This window comes from Lucilia sericata, unplaced genomic scaffold, assembly GCF_015586225.1.
Source record: "Lucilia sericata isolate MDLA Ls3-8-SP2 unplaced genomic scaffold, ASM1558622v1 Contig000042F_arrow, whole genome shotgun sequence".
In the NCBI taxonomy this organism is placed as follows: domain Eukaryota; kingdom Metazoa; phylum Arthropoda; class Insecta; order Diptera; family Calliphoridae; genus Lucilia; species Lucilia sericata.
Genome location: NW_023994080.1, coordinates 460,985 through 483,715, shown reverse-complemented (window position 1 = coordinate 483,715; position 22,731 = coordinate 460,985). Strand labels below are relative to the sequence as shown.

General features: G+C 29.8%; 1 protein-coding gene across 1 annotated transcript in view; it reads left to right on the top strand.

Annotated features, from left to right (window-relative positions):
• LOC119613982 (long-chain fatty acid transport protein 4-like) overlaps window positions 1-19,310 on the top strand; it is a 51,987-nt gene extending 32,677 nt beyond the window's left edge. The window contains exons 2-5 of the mRNA XM_037970064.1: window positions 2,500-2,972; window positions 15,841-16,464; window positions 16,524-16,725; window positions 17,333-19,310. Of these exons, the coding sequence (XP_037825992.1) occupies window positions 2,500-2,972; window positions 15,841-16,464; window positions 16,524-16,725; window positions 17,333-18,274 (2,241 nt within the window). The 3' untranslated portion in view covers window positions 18,275-19,310. The remainder of the gene's footprint in view (window positions 1-2,499; window positions 2,973-15,840; window positions 16,465-16,523; window positions 16,726-17,332) is intronic.
• Window positions 19,311-22,731: the final 3,421 nt, after the last annotated feature.

Below are 22,731 nucleotides of genomic sequence, written 5' to 3'. Positions count from 1 at the left end.
CGTAAAAAATCGAAAAGTCGGAAAAAGTCGAAAAAAGTCGAAAAGTAGAAAAAAGTCGAAAAGTCGAAAAAAGTCGAAAAGTCGAAAAAAGTCGGAAAAAGTCGAAAAATCGGAAAAAGTCGAAAAGTCGGAAAAAGTCGAAAAGTCGGAAAAAGTCGAAAGGTCGAAAGGTCGAAAAGTCGACCATTTATAAAATACTAAAAGTCGAAAAGTCTAAAAGTCGACTTTTAAATAAATGAAAAAGGTCGAAAAGTCGAAAAATCGACTTTTCATAAAATGGAAAAAGTCGAAAAGTCGACTTTTAACTAAATGCAAAAAGTCGAAAAGTCGACTTTTCGTTTCAACTATAGAACCCTAGTCGTCAGTTGAGATAAAAAGCAGGCGAATTTACATAAGTTGTTATTATTCAATCAGATGATATTTTTTAATATTACTTTTTTCTATCGAATATTATAAAATTAACCAAATTTGATTTATATTTTATAAATACACCCTCTAAATAACATTATTAACTAAAAAATCTGTTCCTGAACATTTTTTATAACAAAACCCATGTGTGTTATTTACCCAGAAGACGCCACATGCGTCCTATGTCGTGGACTATTTTATTTTTCATACATTTATTGTAATATATGAATGTGTTTATTCTGGAAAAAATACTTATGACAAAATAGTCGTTTGTGGAATATCTTGTACTTTACTGAACCAGAATATTGTAACATAAACAAAAATTCCACTTTGAAAATTACCCAACATGAATTAAAGATTTCATTTAGGGCCTAATTTCGTAAATCCCTACGCCTCACTTCACCTATCAATTTTTAAATTTGTATTTTGTAAAACACTGATTTTTTGCGTTGAAACAAGTAAACAAGCTTCGTTATTTGTGAAAAATGTATAGAAATTGATATTTTATAAAACGCATCACCTGAAAAATACAACTTGAAACTTCATATCGAACACCTAATTTATTCAGGCGTTCGCTTTGAAATTTTATAATTAATAATTTAAATCCGAGACACAATTCAGTCGTTAAAGGTGATAACCCAACGCAATAACGATGTGATTTGTAAAATAATTTTAAATTATTTACTTTTTTTGATAAAGCGTTAACTTTTTAATGTGAAGTGTAGGTGATGCGTTCAACGCAGGGGATTTACGAAATACCTCCCTAAATGTTTATTTTTGATAAAAATTCAAAATTTCTTAAACATTTTTGGTTTGTTTAATTCGTTTGCGTACTGTTTTAGACTGCGGTTACTCACTAGCAATGAGTACGAAATATTATAACAAAATACTTGGTAATTTCGTTGCTGCAGAACTGCCACCACCTTATGTAAATTCGCCTTGTAAAACAGAAATAATAATTGATAGTAATAGGGCTCCTAAGTATGTTGTCAAAAATAGCAAATTTAAAGTATGCTGTGATAAAAGTTGTCAATTTCTAAATTGTTAGTCGAATTATAGAGCAAAATGTTGGAAAATCAACTTTTCATAAAGTGCTGAAAGTCGACTTTTCATTTTAACTGTAACACTCAAGGAGAATTTACATAAACCGCTTTGGGCAGGCATTAAATTTGCTCTCTCAAGCTGTAACTTGTTTATTACATATGTTAAATAAAGAAACAAAATACATTGAAATTTAAATACGGAAACAGACATATTATTTTGACAAAATGTTTTTCACAGTTTTAACGGAAATATTTTCAAATAAAAATGTTAACTGTAAAAAACTCTGACAGCTGGGCGTACACGAGTCGAGTGAAAAAAATTATCAGCTGATTGAATAACACCACCTTCCTTATATAAATTCGCCCTAGTTGAACATCAATAATATACTACAGAAATAATTGAATAGATGGGAAAGAGAATTAATTATAAACACATAATTTTAGCAAAAATAAAATCAAAAAGTGGTATTAACTTAGTAATTTACATGTTTTATAATGTGGAAAAAATTAAACAAGCTGTTATCTAAATGAAATAAAATATAAACAAAAATCGTTGATGTTTAGGTATTAAATCTGTATGTATACATATTGATTTTTAACACCAACAGTAAACAAACAAACAAAGGATTTAACATTAACTATTGCAGAATAGAAGGAATATTTTTATGCGTTAGTTATTAAAGAAATCATATATAAAGTAATAAAGTACATCACATAATACAAATAATAAAGAAAAACAGAAAACAACGGTTTAAAAGAAAACGAAAAACATCCTAAAAGTATGCTAATAAGAAATTTTTTATTTCGCTCGAGCATTAACTATTATTTGCCAATGCGTCGTTCGCCGCATTCCATTTTGTGACATCATTTAGCCGTACGACGCTATCGCAAGTTTCGCAGTCATTCTAATAACAACAACAATAATAACAATAACATCAATAATAATAACAACAACAACATTTATGACAGCCGTCACAATACATTATCAAATGTTAAAGAATACGAATATTTGTCACAAAACAATCACTTTTATTATTTCTCACCACAGCAACAACAACAAACTACCAATGCCAGTGGAGTCGATAAGGCGAATTCGAATTCGCACATTACTATCGACATCGATGTGAAACGAAACGGTCTTACCGACAAAAATGACTGTTCCATTGCAACACTGACGAACGTGTCCACAAAGCAACAAGACGATAAACAACAACAACACGATCAATACCAACACCAACACAGCAACGATCGTATGAATAGCACAAACACAACAGACGTGCAAAATAATCTCTCCGGCCATTCATCGCAATCACAATCACAGCGCTCTTCAGTTCTTTGTCGAGTCGTGTTAGCGACGGTTGGTGTTGGTCTTTTAGCCGCGATTGTAACGCTTATTTGGTACTACATGGGTTGGACATTCGGTTTACCCGCACTCCTCATCGCTCTGCTGGTGATCTTGCTAACGAAACCAGGTTGGCGATGGTTTTATATAGCCGGTGCAACAGCTAAACGAGATTTAACGTAAGTTTTTTTTATTTATTACCATCCATTCTCTTAAATACTTATTTCCCAACATTTATTTAAATCTGTTTTTTTCTATTTTCGGTTAAAGTAGAAGACAATTTGAACAAAATTGTGTACAAGTACATACATTTACTTTTTTTTTTTTTTTTAATTTGATATTTAATTAGCGGTTTTAACATATAAAGTCAATTTTTGAGGTGTCAAATTTCGTAAAAATAAGAAACTTTTCGAAAAATTTTAAACTTGAATGACGTTAGCAAAACAAATAATAAAACAAGAATATTAAACACAAACCCTGCAACTAATATGGATTTAATATTTAGTTCAATGACAGCAAGAATTGTTGTTGGTATTTCTACTTCTTTACCTTTTGTTGTAATTACTGTACTGTTGTGGTTTTTACACACGAAAAAATTGAGATGTGATAATCTTATATACAGATACATCCACACATACTGAGGAATATCAAGGGAAAAACACAACACATTAACATCAAAAACAAAACTTCAAAAAGTGACTCTTTCATTTAGATGATCTTCCGTGAGATCGTAAACAAAATATGTTAAAATCTTACTGTGTTATTGTAACTTAATGAATGAATAATGAGTATTTTTAATGTGAATATACAAAAATACATAAATATGTATGTATATAAAAATGTGTAAATGTGTGTAGTTTTGAGTGATTGTTATTTGTATCCATCATGTTTACATTCGATCGCACGTAGTTGCGATAATTTTGAGTTTTAAATTACCATGTTGTGATAAAAACCACAGATACCTATTATTTCTCGATTCATAATATATAAATTAAATAATTAGAAATTTCTGAAATATAATTAGAAATTTCTGAAATACAATTAAAAAGTTCAGAAATACAATAAGAATTTGTGTAGTACATTTTACTTTAATGATTGATGAATTATAAAAAACATTAAATCTAATAACCGACTTGTATCTATAATTATCATCCTGACTGTATAAACAAATACTTTAGTTGATATTTCTTATCCCCATTGATTTTGTTGATATAATTGTACTAAACATATTTCAGAAACAGAAGTGGTAATTATTTACGGTCTTGTGAATATGTGTTTATCTATTAAAATTTGCGAAAGTCAAAAAAATATTAACAAGTGGTTAACTAACTAATATTTTATATCCGTTGTTTGAATTTGGTCAAAGTCATAAACACAAAATCGCTGTCAAAAAGTATATACATAGATATTTGCACTAAACTACCGTTTATTTTTTTATAATTCTCAATCTTATCAATACGTTCGTTTCAACGCATTTAAGCAGCAGTATTTAGTTATAGCATAAAATGTAGAAACGACTGCTTAAATTAAAGATCAAAGTACAATTCTATAATGAGGTTTAAATAATTTTAGCAAAAAATCGAAAAAAAAAAAAACAAAAATGCTATGAACACGAAACAAAGTTCTTAATTGTGCTTCGTCTTGCTTGAAAATGTTTTTATTTTTTAAATTATAAATGTAGTAAGAGTGTGTATTTATTTACAAAAAATTAATTAATACATTCGCTGTAATTAGGGTTTCCAAATTCCCGACCTTTATTGATTAGTGGGAAACCAAAAATTATAAGAAAATAATTAAAAATACAGTTTTGCATCATTTTTTGATTTTCCTGATTCAAATTTCCGGTATACCTCACCTTACGGAAATTAACCATATTATTATGGAATCTGAATATCAAAGCGAGGGCCTCTAAGGCATCTATCGCGATTTACGCAAGTAGGAAAGCCATTGGTAAGAACTGAGGCATTCATTAGTCCCAATAGATCTTTGACATGGTTATAAAGCCTATTCTGATGTATGGTGTCTGGTGGAAGACTTTGGAAAAATCCACCTATTGCAATCATATTGAGGGGATAATGCGCGCCTCTGCACTAATGATCACTGGTGTGATCCTTAGCACGCCATCACAAGAGTTTTTTACCTTTATGCACTGGTTGCCCGCCGATCTGATGGCAAGCAATTTCGATTACTGCCCCCCACGCTCCTTCCGGATAAAAGATTAAATGTCAAGATGTCAAACGAACCATCCTTATTAGGGCGTGTAACACTTGACATCTATACTGATGGAAACAAGTCCTCTACGGGCGTAGGTTGCGGCTTCTTTATACCTCGCTTAAATAAAGCGGTGTGTTTTAGGTTAAATGACTACTGCAGCGTTTTAAAGGCAGAAATCTCAGCTATAAAAAGAGCGGTTAACTGGATGAAGTACTATAGGATATACAATGATAATATTTGTACTGACAGCAAACCTGCCATAAAATTTATATCTGGTGTCTATACGACATCCAGACTGGTTCAAGAATGTCGGATTTCTCTTGAAGAGCGAACCATTCGTACCTGCAACTGCTATGGATACCGGGTCATTCTAATGTACCCGGGAATAAAACTGCGAACGAACTAGCAAAAACTGGTCCCTGCCTTTACATAGGGGACCTGACACATTAATTGGTGTCCCACTTTCATGCTGTAAATCTCTAATCCAGCTGACCATCGCTGAATTACTACTCGACATCAAGAATGACCAGACCGCGCTAGGCAGTCCAATACTGCATGAATTTGCGGCTCTCTATAATATGGACACATATAAGATAGAATCGTTCATTCGTTCATATCAGGACTGAGTTTATAGGTAGTCCAAAACTGCATAAATTGTGGCTCTCTCTAATATCGACACCTATAAGATAGTTCATTCGTGTCTCTGGATGGTTTAATACCATGTCAAACACGTACATTTAATGTGCTATAGATGGGGTTTTTCGCAGGATCCGTTACAGAGTAACACAACGGTATCATTAGGGCCCAACTGGTCATTGGCCGACTGCCTCAACATTCTAACTTAACTATAATTTTTGAGATACTATAGTAAAATTCTAGGGAATGAGGAATTTTGAAATCATTACATATTTTTTCGGATGTTTCCCGTAAAAGAAATCCAGTGTAATGGCCTAATGCTATTAAATGGCCTAATGCTATTAAAACGGGGTTAGCTGATCCATAGTGAGCTCACAAAGTGATAGGAATGAGGGTCTCTTGATAGTCCGTCGTGAAATCATTATTATGAATGTCTCTAATAAGTGAGGAGTGCAATATCTTACCTCTACCTTAATCGTTTTGACAAATGAAGTATCCATCCATAACTTTTAAAGATCCAAGAAGTTTTTGAGGAACACTTCAACTATTGCTAAGACCAGCATAATGCAAAATTTTGGATTTTTGAAGAACGTGGTGCATGTGTATTATTTTCGGTGTTATATCGATTTTTTGTTGTAAACGCAAAAACTAAAACTCATGTTTTCTCATCTAGTAGTAAAATGTCATTAAATATTCAAGGCCATTTTGCTCATTACTCCAGTCTTGCAGTAAATAAGTGATTTTTTAAATTCATAAGTTGGAAAACAAAGTTCTTATTTAGAAACCCTTTAAGGGTGCAAAACGTTTAAATAAACTTGGTATAACTTCGCTCATACTGTAGGGCATTCGATAAATGCTAATAGTCTACATTTTATATTTTGTTTGTTTGAATTATTTAAAATATTTTTGATTGCGATTATCGACCATTCATAGTGTTTATAGAAACTAGTTTAAATTTTGAAATTTCTAGAACAATTTTTGTTTTTTCTTTTACATTAATCACAGCACACGGTTTAAATTAAAAAAAAACATAAAATAGATTAAAAAGAAACTGGTAAAAGTAAAAAAAACGACATTATTAATATACATTTTTATAGACAAAAATAAAATTGTGTCTTAAAAATAAACAAAACGAATGTCGCATATATACATACATACATACATACATATTAGGGTATTCAATCCAATTACTCTTGTTCGGTTATTTGATTATGTTTGGTAGATAATGTGCAACTACTCCGCACATGCGTGTAAGGAGTACTCCTCATAGGATTAGGACTGGTCCAAAAATAATCCAAATATATGAAAATAACATACATCCCAGATGGGGACCACGTAATCTATCCATGAATTACATAAGAGTAATCCCAAAACTACTCACTTGCTAAAATGATGGAAGTACATGATCCGCAACATTAGTGTTGTTAAAGTATTGAGTAGTGGGTATCGAGTATTTGCCCTATTTTTTGGGTACTCAATACTAAAAAGTAGTTACTCAATACTTTCAGACTTGTATATGGATTTAACTTATTTTAATTTAACGGCTATGATGTGAAAAAATACAGCTCTACATCTAATACAGATATCATATCATTATTAGAAATGCAACTCTTAGCAATATCAAATCAATGTAAAAATAATTTAAACACTGCAATAATAGTTAAAAAGTTACAAATATTTATCGACGCTATCTAAAAAAATAAAATGTCTCAAAAGAGGTGTGATGTCTGGTCTAACTTTACTTAAAAAAAATTAAAAATTCCTCGTTTTTAATTTAAAATAAAACCGTTAAAAGTATCGAGTAGTATTGAGTACCCAAACAAAAAGTATTGAGTAGTATTGAGTAATCAAAAGTAGTAGAATATTACAGCACTACGCAACATGGTCCTGTGTTATCGAAAAAATAAACATGATCCATGCCTGCATCACATAGGGCCACTAAGCGGAACATGTACTCCAATAATGTTAGCAGGGGAGTAGTTTTGGATTATCCAAATGCAGCATGTATTTCAATGATATTGCAGGGTATACGGCTTTAAAAATATAAGAAATAAGTACCAAATTTATATTAAAAAAACGTGTAATACTTTTTCTTTGAGCTCATAAATACGCATCGTTTAAATTTTATTATTTTTTTTAATTTCTTTTCCACGGACACTCTAATATACTATGTATGTATCCATATTATGCGTGTCGCTAATTTATTTAAATAACGTTATAACACAAAATTCGGATATCCCAAAACATTTACCACATTAAAATTTATCAAATTTATTTAGCTTTTCCAAAACTCATGATTTCAATACATTAAGAAGACCATCTACCATTTCGAATTACCACAGGATAAACCACGATACCCCATTTTAACATGGGGTTGTCCTAGGAAGAAGTAAACTAAATCTTTGGAGACAGTAACTAGAAATTACTTTTGATTACAAATGGGAAATTTACTCTGTTTTCGATTAATCATGCCTATTTTAAAGAAAATGTTTTAACTGTCTACTTTCAAGAACACTGAAGTGACAATTGACTTCCTCTCCGCATTACAAAGGACGCATTCGGGATATACTTACATGAACTAGAAATTATTTTCACCAATGTCTAATTACTACTTGGCGAACAGCTGGATTGTTTAAAAACATTTACCCCAAAATCAGATTTTTTGATTTATGCTACTATTGAAGTAATTGAGCTATTTTTACATACATATACATATATACAGCAAAAACATTTTAAAATATATAATGCACATTTTCTTTTTATCATGTTTATCATCAAGTTCAATGAACTGACCACCAGCAATGGATTTTAATTCAGAGCAAATATACTTACAAACGTATAATTATTTTAGGCGAAATAACAAATTTATAAATTAGTTTTAATTAAAAATTATTAAAAACACAAAATAATGTTTCACAATTTAAGTAGAACATATGGTGTCTCTACAAATATGTTTTCAAAACTGCATATTAGATCATGAATATTTGAAATAATTTTGGACATACGCAAATTTTGCACAAAATGAAAAAAAATTAGTGTGTGACCTTTGAATTTGAAAAAATTTGACTTTATGATCAACTAAATTATAATTAGGTTAGGTCGGATTGAAAGAAGGATGTATATTACATCAGAGCCCAAAAAGAACATCTGTGCCGCTAATGGAAAATGTTGGCGAGAAAAAACCTTATATAAAGATATAATGCAGTTAACCACATTTTCTTGGTGGTAGTTTCTTAGAATTTTCCAATCAGTGTTCCTGACGGATGAAATATCTGGAATGACATCGCTTCCAAGATATTTGGCAATAACACAGAAAGTATTCCAGCATTATTATCCACGTGTTCCGTTCCTTTCGTCCAAATTTGTACAGTTGTGTCTGTCTATTCACTAGGAATACATTCTAAATATAATTAGTATTTATTAATAATTGATTAAAGTTTATGTACATAAGTTTATGTTTGACACATTGAGGATTATAATTATATTACACTGCATTATCTATTGTTTTGAATAGTTTGACATTACGTTGCGAAAGTCGTCTTATCAATAGATCGATTAGTTTTTTTTTTTTGTTTTTGTCCGATATTATTTAGTGGTTCATACTATCAAACACAAAGTTCACTGACTAACTATGTATTAATATTTATAATTTATGGCTTATAAATTATAATTTTAATATGCATATCAGTGTTACCAGGGAAAATTACCTTTTTGTATGAATTTTTGCAAAATATTTCACATGTGTGGAAAAAAGGGTCAGATTTCCTCTCTTTGGTTGACTGTTAAGGATTTACATATTTTAAAATTTAAATATTTGTATAGTTAATATACATTATAACCAAAATCGTGGATCAAACAATTACTCTTGTTTATATCAAAAATGTCCGATTTTGTATTAAAAAATTGTTTCGAGTAAATAACGAAAACTTTAAGTCATTTGCGCGGAAACCTTTGTTAATGCTCAGGAAAAAGTGATTTTTTCGAAGTACTTTTCTATTACTGTTGTAGGTTATCATATAGTCGGTCATGTCCGACTACACTTTCCTGCTTGTTTTTTGTTGTGATTTTTTACCGCAGTGTAATTTATTATACTTTAAGGTCAAATCTTTAGGTGAACTATTAGCTATTAAATTAAAATTAATCCTCGATAGTTGTTTTTAAGCACTCAACCCAGCAATAATAAAATGGAGTACTTCCAGAATAACATGTATCAATTATTATAGAGTAAATTCTACTAATTTTTCGCTTCTTCGAAAGTTCTTTTTTGCTGGGAATTAGTTAATTTTGTTTTCAAGTTTAAGCGCCCAGTGGAGGTGGTTTAAACTTCAGCAATGCAAAAGTGTAAACAGCTGATGTAAAAAAATTATTACAATTTTTATAAAAATAAACATTAAAATGTTCTATTTATTGATTAGTATAAATTATGGACACTTTTTGTTTGTTTTTTTTTTTTTTTTGTTTTTAATATAAGTTTTCGTTAATTTTCATATTACACTTCTAATTGTCTTCTTCTTTATAAAACATGCTTTGTTTTGATAGCAAACAGTGACGTTCCCTATTGATTTGTGTGGCAATATTGCGAAGTTTAAATTTGTACTCAAAAACATCAAAGGGGATTAACATAAGATTACATTTATTTTTAGATTAACTAATCTGTTTATTAATTGACATTTAATTGCCAACTTAAAAACCGCTCTAACTACATATACAGTTTTATAATTCCTAAGAACTTTTAATTAGTCAACTTTAAATTTGACAGCTTTTAAAATGTTATTACCTATTAATAATTTAACCAGTTATTTTTAAATTGTTTCATTACTAATGCAAAAGTAATTGTTTTTAAAATTGCGTTCTAAATGAAGTTTATTCAAATTTATTGCTCATTTTTTAGGTTTATTGAAAAAAATATATACAAATAATCGTGATGTTGCCTAATAAAAGTTTTAAATAAACTACAGTTTCAATATTTCCTTAAAACAGACGCATTTTGTAACATTAATCAAATGTCTATATAGTATTTGTAAATATAATACCCTTAATTATACGTACATGATACATATATACAATGTTTATAATAATGTATGTATGTATTTGAGTCATCATTAATGTTTGTGTTAGAACATTGTTCTGTAGGTCAGTAGAGTCGAACCATATATAATTGAATTTCCCCTGTCTATTTATGAGTGTGAGTGAGTTATGACTTGAATTTTTAATTACGAAAGTGCCCCTGAAAACAAAACTGCTGAAAGTGAATTAAGTCGTATATAAATATGAAACAGAAAACTAATGATTCAATTAAACAATAAATGTGCAATGTATTTAACTATAAATTATTATTAATTCAATAAAACAAATAATGCATAAATATAGAACTTAACACGTACCGTTTTAGTTAAAAAAAATAATTAATAAGTAAATGCAATGACTTTTATATACATTTTTATGTCAATTAATTAGACATAAATTTGGTGTATGAATGAAATTTTACCAAAACCTCAGAGAGCATTGACTGCACTATATTTTCCATATAAAAGCAACAAACTAATCGAACAAATAAACAATTAAAATATATGTACGTGTATTCCAAAACATAACAATAAAAAAATACTTCCTAGTTAAAGTGGTGTTTGGAACCTTGACTTTGAAAAACGTACGTATTAATGTATATGTAGGTACGGAATACCTAATGGTCATTGATATCACACATTGACACTTAATACAAGCGAAGCAGACATATTAAATTGACTATTAGCGCAATAGAACACAATATTTTGTATTATCATGACAAAAACGTCATTAATATTCAAATCGCATACGCTTAAAACATGATTTTAATTTAAATTTCTAGTTTTTTTCTTCGTTTGCCTTTTTGTTGTTTGTTATTTTTTTATTTTTTTGCATAAAAACGTAAAATTTAATCACCATAAATACATACATACATGTAATGGCCAATTGTATAAATCCTAATATTTGTGTTTAAATATAGGGGCAATTTCGTGTCAAGTAACCCAACTTTTAAAATCGATGTCTTTCGATTTGAAATTTGCAACAAGGGGAGTTTTTGAAAAAAAAAAAAAAAATAAAAAAAATTAGAAACAATGAAGAAATAGCTATCTGAACTCCTTTGCAAAATTTTTGCTAGGACCAATAGGTCAAAAGTTACACTCATTTGAATAAAAACCGGACCCCCACTAAGTCCGGCAGTTCTGGACCGATAGAGTGTCTGGCCTACTATCTAATAGTACTAACCTTGGTGCAAATTTCATCGAAATCGATTTTTTGAGTTGAGTCATTTGAGATGCAATTGCCCATATAGTAGCCATTCTTACTTATTACTCTCATTTATAGAAATAACCCTTACTACTGATCTCACATTTAATAAATTTTTGTGGGGAAAAATTACCTATAAGAAAGTTAACAATTATTCAAAAATTTTACTTAATTTTTAAAATGTGCATTAATTTAGTGGGGGAAGGATTCCCCCAAATTCCTCTAAAATATTGATATCTAACTGTCGTATCCTCCTGTAGGTTAGTGGTTAGTGTTCTAGTCAGGTATACCGGTGTATTCTATTCCCACCTGAGGCACTGGTAAAGGAGCTCACAACAGGATCGATAGAGGCCTAGGCGTATTTCTTCGGTTTTGATGTAGATATGTATATACATACTCCTTTCAAACTAAGTAAATAATAGTTCTCTATTTATGAGAAATATCCTGAAGATTGTCTAGTATGGGCAGTTACATGTTTATACATACATGTGTATATGACATTAAAAATTTATTAGTAGTGGACTTGTATAAGGGATAATGACACGACTAGAGCAAAATCAGAGGGTGATTTTGAACCGTTTTGTATAAGTTAGTGTTGAAATAATAATGCTATTTCGTTATTATTATGATTTTACAAAATTAAAAACAAATATTTATATTTTAAAATTCTTTTATTAGTTGAACTTCATTATGTTCACATTTTGTTGTTCACACACTGTCTGTGATGAATTGAAATGTTTATTTGTATTGATTTGTATTGAATAAATGTCTGGTGCGTGTATTTGTGGCTTACTAATGATAAAATTCACACAACGTTAAAGAAGAAATGTAAACAAATTTAATAAAAATATTTTTAAATCGAATGAATTGATTTATTAGGTGACCTTGAACTCATACCGGAATTAAAAAATCACACAAAAATATGACGATGAAAATATGTATAAATCATTTAAATTTATAAAAGATAAACAAAATATACATTTGAATATGTAGATATAAATTATTTAATGTATTTAATAGTAATTTCAGACTGTAAAACTAATATTTATTTAGACTGGGAAAAATTCCATGCCTAACTGGTTTACTTAAGTTTACATGTGTTTGTCTTCTCAGTAAAGAGAGAAGTTAATTAATTATTACACAGGTCAACAATATTTGGAAAACTGAAATCACGAAATTTTGTCAACAATTGCGCTGCTCTGAACTCGAATTTTCCTAAAATTTATAAATACCGGTTTTGCCCATATTTAAGACATAATAACATCTTTATTTATAAAATTTGTTATGTCATTTGAAAGTACAATCTGTCGTCTTTAAAATATAGACTTAACGCCTATTACAATATTGTTAGTCGGAAAGCTAGCAAGTCAATCATCACTTTAACTTCTCTTTATAATCAATTAATCAGCAGATTAAACCATATAAGAGCCAATATTTAATTAATATTGTTTGTTAGTTTAAGCTCCCAATGGAGGTGGTTTAAACTTGAACAAAAAATGCAAAAGTGTAAACAGCTGATACAAAAAAATTATTACAATTTTTAAAAATTAAACATTAAAAATGTTCTATTTATTGATTAGTATTAATTATGGAGACTTCAAAATACAATTTTTTTGTTTTCAATTTAAGTTTTCGTTAATTTTTATATTACACTTACAGTTGTCTTCTTCTTTTTTATAAAACATGCATTGTTTTGATAGCAAACAGTGACTGCAAAGTTTAAATTTGTACTGAAAAACATTAAAGGGGATTGACATTAGATTTTTAGATTAACTAATCTGATTAATAGTTGACATTTAATTGCCAATTAAATGAGTAATTATACCCTTTCTTCACAACTGTATTGAGACGGTTATTATGTGTTTGTGCATATGTTTGTAACGCATTAACCTATTAGTCGTATATCCACCTTAATGAATACTAATCAGCCAAGAATCATTTTCTTTGTAATGAAAGTACTATGTACAAAATCCCTTTCGGGAAATGATTTTAATGCCCATAATTGACTTATAATAAGTTTTAGTACCGCTTCGGCTTAAATAAATGTTTGTCCCTATACTCACACAAAAAAATACCTATTACAAAATTAGTCAATAAAAATCATTAATATATACAGTCAAACGAACTCGGTTTCATTCGAACATTTTCATTCCCTACTTTTTTTATAACGAACTTCCAAAAATTTGTTATGGAATTCATATATGAAGAAATAAAATGAATGGTATTTTTTTTGTACTACAAAAACTTCACCCGTCTTATTACAAACTTTGCTTATAACGAACAAATTTGACCTGTCCACCGGGGTTCATTTTAGTTGGGTTTAACTGCATAGGAATTGAGGTAAAATCCCATATTAATGATAAACAATGAAATCGCTAAACATGTTAAATATACTCATAACTGGTGTAGGCTATCATAACTACTTTCTTACTTCTTTATTATTATATCTATCGTTAAAAATAATTATCACGTGATAATGCGCGGGAGGAACAATTTTGCTCTGAGTGAAGATAATAATGTATTTTGCAATTATGAGTTCATAAGCTCAGAAAAAAACAGAAAATGCAATATTATATTTCGTAATTATTTCTGCATATTTATTTTGCAATAAAACTTGAACGAATTTCACATGATTCCTTACTATATACATACATATATATTTCGTGTATAAGAAGATGATCATCATATGATTTCATACAAACATTTGTACGATATCGTACTAAGTATCATGTAGGCATGAGTAATTTGCTCTAAACATTTTATTTATTACCTTCTTGACCCACTAATTGTTGATTTGAATTTTTAATTTTTACACGTTTAAATACACGTACACAAGTATAATTTTTATACAATCTGTCAGTTTATCTATGAAGTTTTCGTAGATCTTTTCGTGTGTAACAGTCAAAATATACTTAACCGGACACTACATTGATCGAAAGTGTCACGCCACTGTCAATTGTGTATCAAAAACGTCTCATCCCATAGATCCATTGAAAAGGCCATAATTGTAATTTAATTATAAATATGAAAATAACAAACAAACAAACAAAAAATACCGTAAATACGATTTCTCTAAAGGCTTTATAAATCGCATCAAATTGCGCTTTTGTTGCATAATAAAATTTAGTTTAGTCGACTTGACATGACTTGACGTTTGCATCATCAGTTCATTCACAATTGTCTGTGGGATTGAGGGTGGTTTATATTATTTTATGAAATGTGGTTTTTTAAATACATATGTACATATGAGCATGTATCCATGCGGTTTAAATAAGTTGTAGACGTAATTTAATTGATATAAATTATTTGAAATAAAAAAATTATTGTAATTTAATATAGATTTATCTTGTACTAAATTCGATTTTATACTAGAGGAATAATCACAAATATTAAACTTATTTAAAAATATTTGTAACTCGTTTAACACTCAGTAGTTCATTTCCTCGAAAGTTTAGAATCTAATAACTTTAAATTTCAATTTAGAAGCCATCTTAAGGCATTGAAAAAATTTGGCTTAAAGCGCTTAAAGTATTTTCTTTGCAACTGCAGAAAAATCCGATTTGACTCAAATCTTTGAAGTTTGACTACTATTTATTAGAACTCCATACGTATGATTTTTAAAATTTTAGAACATCTCTCTTATTTTAATAATTTATGGATCAAAGCAACTGTTCTTGCAATATTAATTTTTGCTAAGTGCTAGTGCCTGGTATTTAAAAAGGTCATTTAATAATATTTTTCATTTACTAGACATGCAATTTTTCAAGTGCCTAAACAATTAAGTATGTATAACCCCAATATTAATAGCACTTAAGACACAAGACTTTTTCAAATTGATAATTATTTTAATTGTAGAAAAATAAATTTCCATTTAAACTTAGTTAAGCATGTAAAATTAATTGTTTGTTGTTGTTTTTTTCTTTACAGAGCCCTCTTTGCCTACGTCAAGTTGTTGACACTGATTAAGAAATATGAGAAGAAAAATTTCACTATTGCCGATATATTCCAAATAAATGTTGCCAATTTCCCCGATAAGGTTGCCATTGTCAGTGAAACACAATCATGGACATTCCGTCAACTGAATGAATTCTCCAATCGCATAGCCAATGTTTTCCATGGTCATGGCTACAAGAAGGGTGATGTTGTTGGTTTGCTTTTGGAAAATCGTCCAGAATTTGTTGGCACCTGGTTGGGTCTGTCGAAAATTGGTGTTATTACACCACTTATTAACACTAATTTACGTGGCCCATCTCTGTTGCACAGCATCACTGTAGCCAAATGTTCCGCCTTTATTTATGGCGAAGGTTTTGTAGAAGCTATGAATGACATTTCAAAGGAACTTCCTTCAAATATTTCCCTATATCAATTCAATAACGAGGCTAATCAGCCGGTTAATGGTACAGCAAAAGATTTGACAACGCTATTAGAAGCTGCCCCTAAGGATAAACTGCCCTCCTCCGTAGAACCTCCTTCACATCATGATAAATTGGTATATATTTATACATCGGGTACAACAGGTTTGCCTAAGGCTGCTGTCATCTCTCATTCACGGTGAGTAACTTGTTGGTTTAATAGATATCAAATATATTTACAAATGTATTTTGTTACAGATATCTTTTCATTGCTGCTGGCATTCACTTTACCTTGGGTTTCCAACAGAAAGACATATTCTATACTCCACTGCCTTTGTATCATACAGCTGGTGGTATTATGAGCATGGGTCAAGCAATGATATTCGGTTCAACAGTTGCCATACGTAAGAAGTTTTCAGCTTCCGGTTATTTTGCCGATTGTGTCAAATTTAATTGCACGGTAAGTATAATTTTTGTTTACAGATTAATCAGATGAATTGTATGACACTCCCTGTAAAATATGTTTTTTTCAAATATTTAAATTGCCATTAATTCTGGAACCCATGTTATAAATATTAAATAATAGTTTTCAATTAACCAATACTTTGGCTCGATCATGAAAGCAGATGAAAATCAATGGTCTCAAACCCAAACTACTTAGAACAAGTATAGACTGTAATGGTACGTTCCAAAATTTGTTGTGTCTGAATTAGTTAGTTAGAGCTCCATCAAGCACATTGTGCGTTCCTTTACCAGTGTTTCTGGTGGGAATTGAATCGACGACCTCCGCTCTCACAGACTAAAACACTAACCTACCAGGGGCACAGAAATTCGCAAAAAATGTAAAATTTTAAAGACGAATTATATGAAAGAAAATAATTTTCGGCTATTAGAATAAACGCGCCCTGTGTTCTATAGAGATAGAGTTTTGAACATATTCAATCGATATACAATCGGAAATTTGAAATCCTACTTTTATAAATTTCATATCTGATTCTATTATTAGTTTTTTATTCAGATTCCTTTGTTAATATAAATAACAATGTGTCTTTTTCTTTCTTCGACAGATTGGTCAATACATTGGTGAAATGGCTCGTTATATTTTGGCCACTCCTCCATCGGAAAATGATACCAAACATAAAGTCCGTTTGATTTTCGGTAATGGTTTACGTCCTCAAATATGGCCTCAGTTCGTTGAACGTTTCAATATTGCCAAGGTGGGTGAATTTTATGGAGCCACCGAAGGTAACGCCAATATTATGAATCACGACAACACAGTTGGTGCTATTGGTTTTGTCTCCAGAATTCTACCCCAAATATATCCCATTTCGATTATTCGTGCTGATCCCGATACCGGTGAACCCATTCGTGGCCCCGATGGACTCTGTCAGCTGTGCAAACCAAATGAACCTGGTGTATTCATTGGTAAAATCATCAAGGGCAACCCGTCCAGAGAATTCTTGGGTTATGTAGATGAAAAGGCGTCAGCTAAAAAAGTGGTGTGTGATGTATTTAAAAAGGGCGACATGGCTTTCTTATCCGGTGATCTTCTGGTGGCTGATGAAAAGGGATACCTGTATTTCAAGGATCGTACAGGAGACACTTTCCGTTGGAAGGGTGAGAATGTATCCACTAGCGAAGTAGAGGCTCAAGTTAGTAATGTTGCTGGATACAAGGATACCATTGTTTATGGCGTTAATATTCCCAATACAGAAGGTCGTGCCGGTATGGCAGCCATCTACGATCCAGACGGTCAAGTTGATCTTGATAAATTTAGCCAGAACTTGGCTAAGGTTCTCCCTGCATATGCCAGACCACAATTCTTGCGTTTCCTCACAAAAATTGATCTTACCGGTACATTTAAGTTGCGCAAAGTCGATTTGCAAAAGGAAGGCTACGATCCTTATAAACTCAGTGATGCTCTCTACTATCAAACGCCGAAAGGCAAATACGAGCCACTTACCAAAGAAATTTACGACAAAATCTGTAGAAACGAAATGAGGTTCTAAGAATCTAAATCTTGGACGGCGGTCATAGCGTTGCGTTGTTGCGCCGTACTTTTGGGTTTCTTGTTATTTAATTGTTAGACGAGTTTGTTAATGACCTTTAGCATTTCTACTCTTTTCTTATTTGTTTCTAGTTTAAATATGAAGGCGGAAGTGGATATCTTGTTCTGTTTATGTTCGTATGTATTTGCGGGAAATAGACTATTAAAATAAAATTTAGTTTTAGTATACTTACGTGTGTAATTAATTAATTTTGATATTGTTTTCTATTCTAGTATTTGTTTTGTTATAATTTTATTATTTTTATTTTTTATTTTTGTATCTTTAGAAGAAAACTTAAGTGTAAATTTATTATTACTATTTTATTGTAATATTTGTAAATTGTTTATTACTGTTTACTTATTCAATAAGTTTAATCGTGATACGTTTTATGTGCTACTACTGATCCTCCAGAATGAGTCTTTGGTTTCTATATTTATTTCCTATTATAAATTAAAACAAATAAGATCAATGAAAAGACTTTAAAGCATTAAATCATAGTCCTTAACTACACCTACACGTCTTTCCTAAATATCTCTCTTAAGATATTTCTCTACAATTGTGCAATAGTAAAATTGTAAATATTTTATCATTGCCAATAACTCTATCTAACACTTTATTTATTAATACTTTTTCGTAACATTTACAAAATATTTTAATTGAATTTTGCCTCTTTTAAATTCATTGAAAATATTTGCAAAAGTATTATGAATGAAGTGGCATTTTTATTTTACATTCTTTTGTATACATCCGTACATACTACATATGTATTTAGATTAAACTAATAATCAAATTTATATGTATTTAGTATAAATCTATTTGTTTATTTAGTTATCAATTGTTATAAATTGTATACAACTATTATATTTGTACACATCCTTACATGCATAAACATGTATTTTATTTGTTTTAAATGAAACCTGCACTTTTTTATTATTAAATGACCTAGACTTAAAATTGTATAAAATGGTTTAATAAATATAAAAAATTTTCTCGAAAATATCTAACAAATATTTTTTTTTTTTTGGTTTAGTGGTTAACAGAAAGAATAGAAATAGTGTCGCAATTATGCTCTTATGCTCTTATGGGCAAAATATGCAAAAATATGCTCTAACAAATCGATGCCAAAATTCTTAAATTGGCTTGAAACGTGTCCATACGACGCACCACAAAAAACAGGCATTTGCATATTTTGGTTTCCCTGGTAATGACTAATTATCTCGTTGAATTTAGCCTTTAATCGATCATACGGCAGGCTTGACAGAATATTGTATGTGATAGGAAGAAGGCTTATACATACCTCTGTAGTTGGAGCATATGGTCTTGTCGACCTTTTCAAGCACAGCACGCCAAATTTCATCAATTAGTTTATGCGTGTAACCAAGTAACCATCTGCTTCCGCAGCTTTATTGTTGTTAAGTATCGTAGATATCGCCATTTTGATATCTTCTTGGCAGGGCGTTATACACTCGACATTGTCATCCATGATCGGTTCAAACGACAACTAACGACAACATCAACATATAGCAGTAGCCTTAAAAATACTTTTTCCATATGTTCAGCATACCGGATGTATCTGTTACGGAGTTCACATTTCTATCCCTAGAGAAGAAGACATTTGAACTGAAGCCTTCCATTTAATGTTTGACTCTGGTAGAATTTCCAATAACCTTATCGAGACAAAATTCAACACTAATATGTATGTTTGAATATGTTTTGTATTCAGCGTTTTTTTTTTCTGGATCCGCTCATAATTTGAAAATTACTTATTCATAATCTAATAACGATATCGGGATAGATTCAACACAATCATGTTTTGTATACATACAGTGAATCAACTAAGTTTTTTGCCTACTTTTTTTTAAGATAATTTTGTTTTTTGTTCATAAATAAAATTCCAAAAAACAGGTAAAAAGTAAATTTATGTTTCCAATTGAAAATAGAGATTGTGTAGAATGGGAAAACCAAGAAAAAAATATTAAAATAATAATTTTGGTGCATTTGTTGTTGCATTTTATTATTTTTCATCATAATTTGCACGTCAATAAAGTATTTTGCATATTGAAATTTCCAGTTAATTTCGTTGGGTTTTTCAAATTATTTTTTAATTGCTTTTTGGAATTTATTGTTTTATTGTTAAAAGGACACGTGTTAAGTATTTTTCAATTGTAATTTTCAAAAATCATATCCTCATTGTGTGAAACTGTGTAGTTATTTGCGTTAAAAATGTTTAAAAGGAAATAATGAGGCAATTCCAATATAAAAATCTAGTTTAGATTTTTAGGACAAGTATAAATCAATGAAATTCAATTATGAGAAGGTTAATCAATCATTAAAAAAATATAAAATATAGAAATTGATGAAATAACACAAAGAATTATTAAAAAAACGCACTGAGTTGTCATTCAAAATCTTTAACTGACAAAGGAGAGCGACTTGTATTCAAGCAAAAACCATTGAAGTCCTCATTTATCTTCTCCAAAGTCCATATACGAACATAAAAGAACACTATGTTTAAATTTAGACCTCTAAACAGACCTTAGGTTGCTTCGAAACAATATAAAGTGAACTATCGTGTGGTACGGGAAAAATACTTAATTTAGATATTTACAAATAGAGGCGGTTCTCATCACCTAAGATCCACAAAAGCAATATTTTTCAACTAATACATACACTTATATATAGTTAGAACCCAAATCAAGAATAACTATCCAAATCCAACTACGCCTACTGTATTTTATTCATAAAATAATGCATTCAAAATATGAGGTAGAATATCAAGATTCTAGCATGTAATAGTTCTATAGGGGTATACGGTGATATCCCCATACTTAAAGTGGCTAGGATGGTACTTAGTGTTAGCTTTATTGAATAAGAATCAATATTACACAATTCTAAATGAAATTCACACAGTACTCCCCAAATAGATGGGGTTTCCGTAATGTAGTTTTTGTTTGTCAATACAATATGACCAAAAACCCAGATTATTTTTGTTATAATCTATAGATTTATACCCCACTAAAATTTTTTTCTAGGTCCAAATCCATTGATTTCCTAATATACCATGTATCCAATTCAAAATTACTTATTATTTTCGAAATTAAATCAAAGAAACGATAGATTTCATGTTAAGTCAAATATTGAGAAATTCTTATAGGTATATAGGATAGTAAATCGGTTAAGAAATGTCCAAACTTAGTCGTTCCACTGCTAAAATATCTAAAAAATGTTATTCTAATACATAGGAGAAATAAAAATATTAAATTTTATAAAATAATGCAGCAATATTAAAAAAATGAACAAAAAACCTAAAAAAGCAAAATACTTTATTGACCCTAAAAATTAACAATACGTTCACATTTGATCAAAAATCTCGTTAATTAATATCACGATTTTACTTTTTATGGTATTTTATTAAAATATAAGATATTCTTTAAAAAATACAACAAACAAATTGCTTTATTTTGCTAAAAATAATTGTTTAGATAAAGTTTTTTCTTAAAATTTATAAAATTTTACATAGGCAAACTACTTAATTGATTCACTGTACATATGTATACACTTGAACGGATTTAGCTTACAAACAATGAAGACAACATACAACAAAATGTCGCTTTTTAAAAAAGCAGTGTTGCCATTTTAGCACTTTCAGTGTTAGATTTAGCATTTAGTTTCGTAAAAAGCACCAGAATTTTTAAAAATCATGTAAAATGCTTTTTAGCATAATTTGCTGCTAAAAAAAATTTTAAATAATTCTATGCTTTCTATACAAAAGAGCCAATTACACACATTTTAGGAGTTTACGAATAGTTTTACTGATATTAATATTATATGACATCAGTGGTCGTATATTACAAAACAATATTGGAATGAAAAATCTGATGCAAAGTCTTTTTTATTCAAGTAAATCATGTTTTAAAATTCTATCGGTGACAAGGCATTTAAAGAATAGTCTATTGTATTGTCTTCACTGGTTCCACCATTAATTCGAAATCGTATTAATGTTTAATAATATACATAAATTCGAAAAGAATTCCTAAATGTATGCTGTTACACTTACAATGTAACTAATGGTATTGCAAATAAGAACATTTGAAAAACATCTAACTGAAGATTGTTATAGATTACTATATATTTAAAAAATAAGGAAAAAGTGTCCAATTAGGTTGAACAAAATTATTGGCACACTACATTAAAAATTATTTTATTGCTTTATTCGTGTGTCTACTTCAGCCATTTTTTAATTTAAATATAGCCGACTTTTGCTTGGCTATCAAACTATTCCTACAAATGAAAACATTTCACCAACTTATAACTGGTTTTGTATTTTGTATCGTTTATTAATATACAGAATTCATACATCTGCTTGTGAACAGCCCATTTTATCGTAAAAAGACATGTTATAAAAAAGAAAGAAAAAA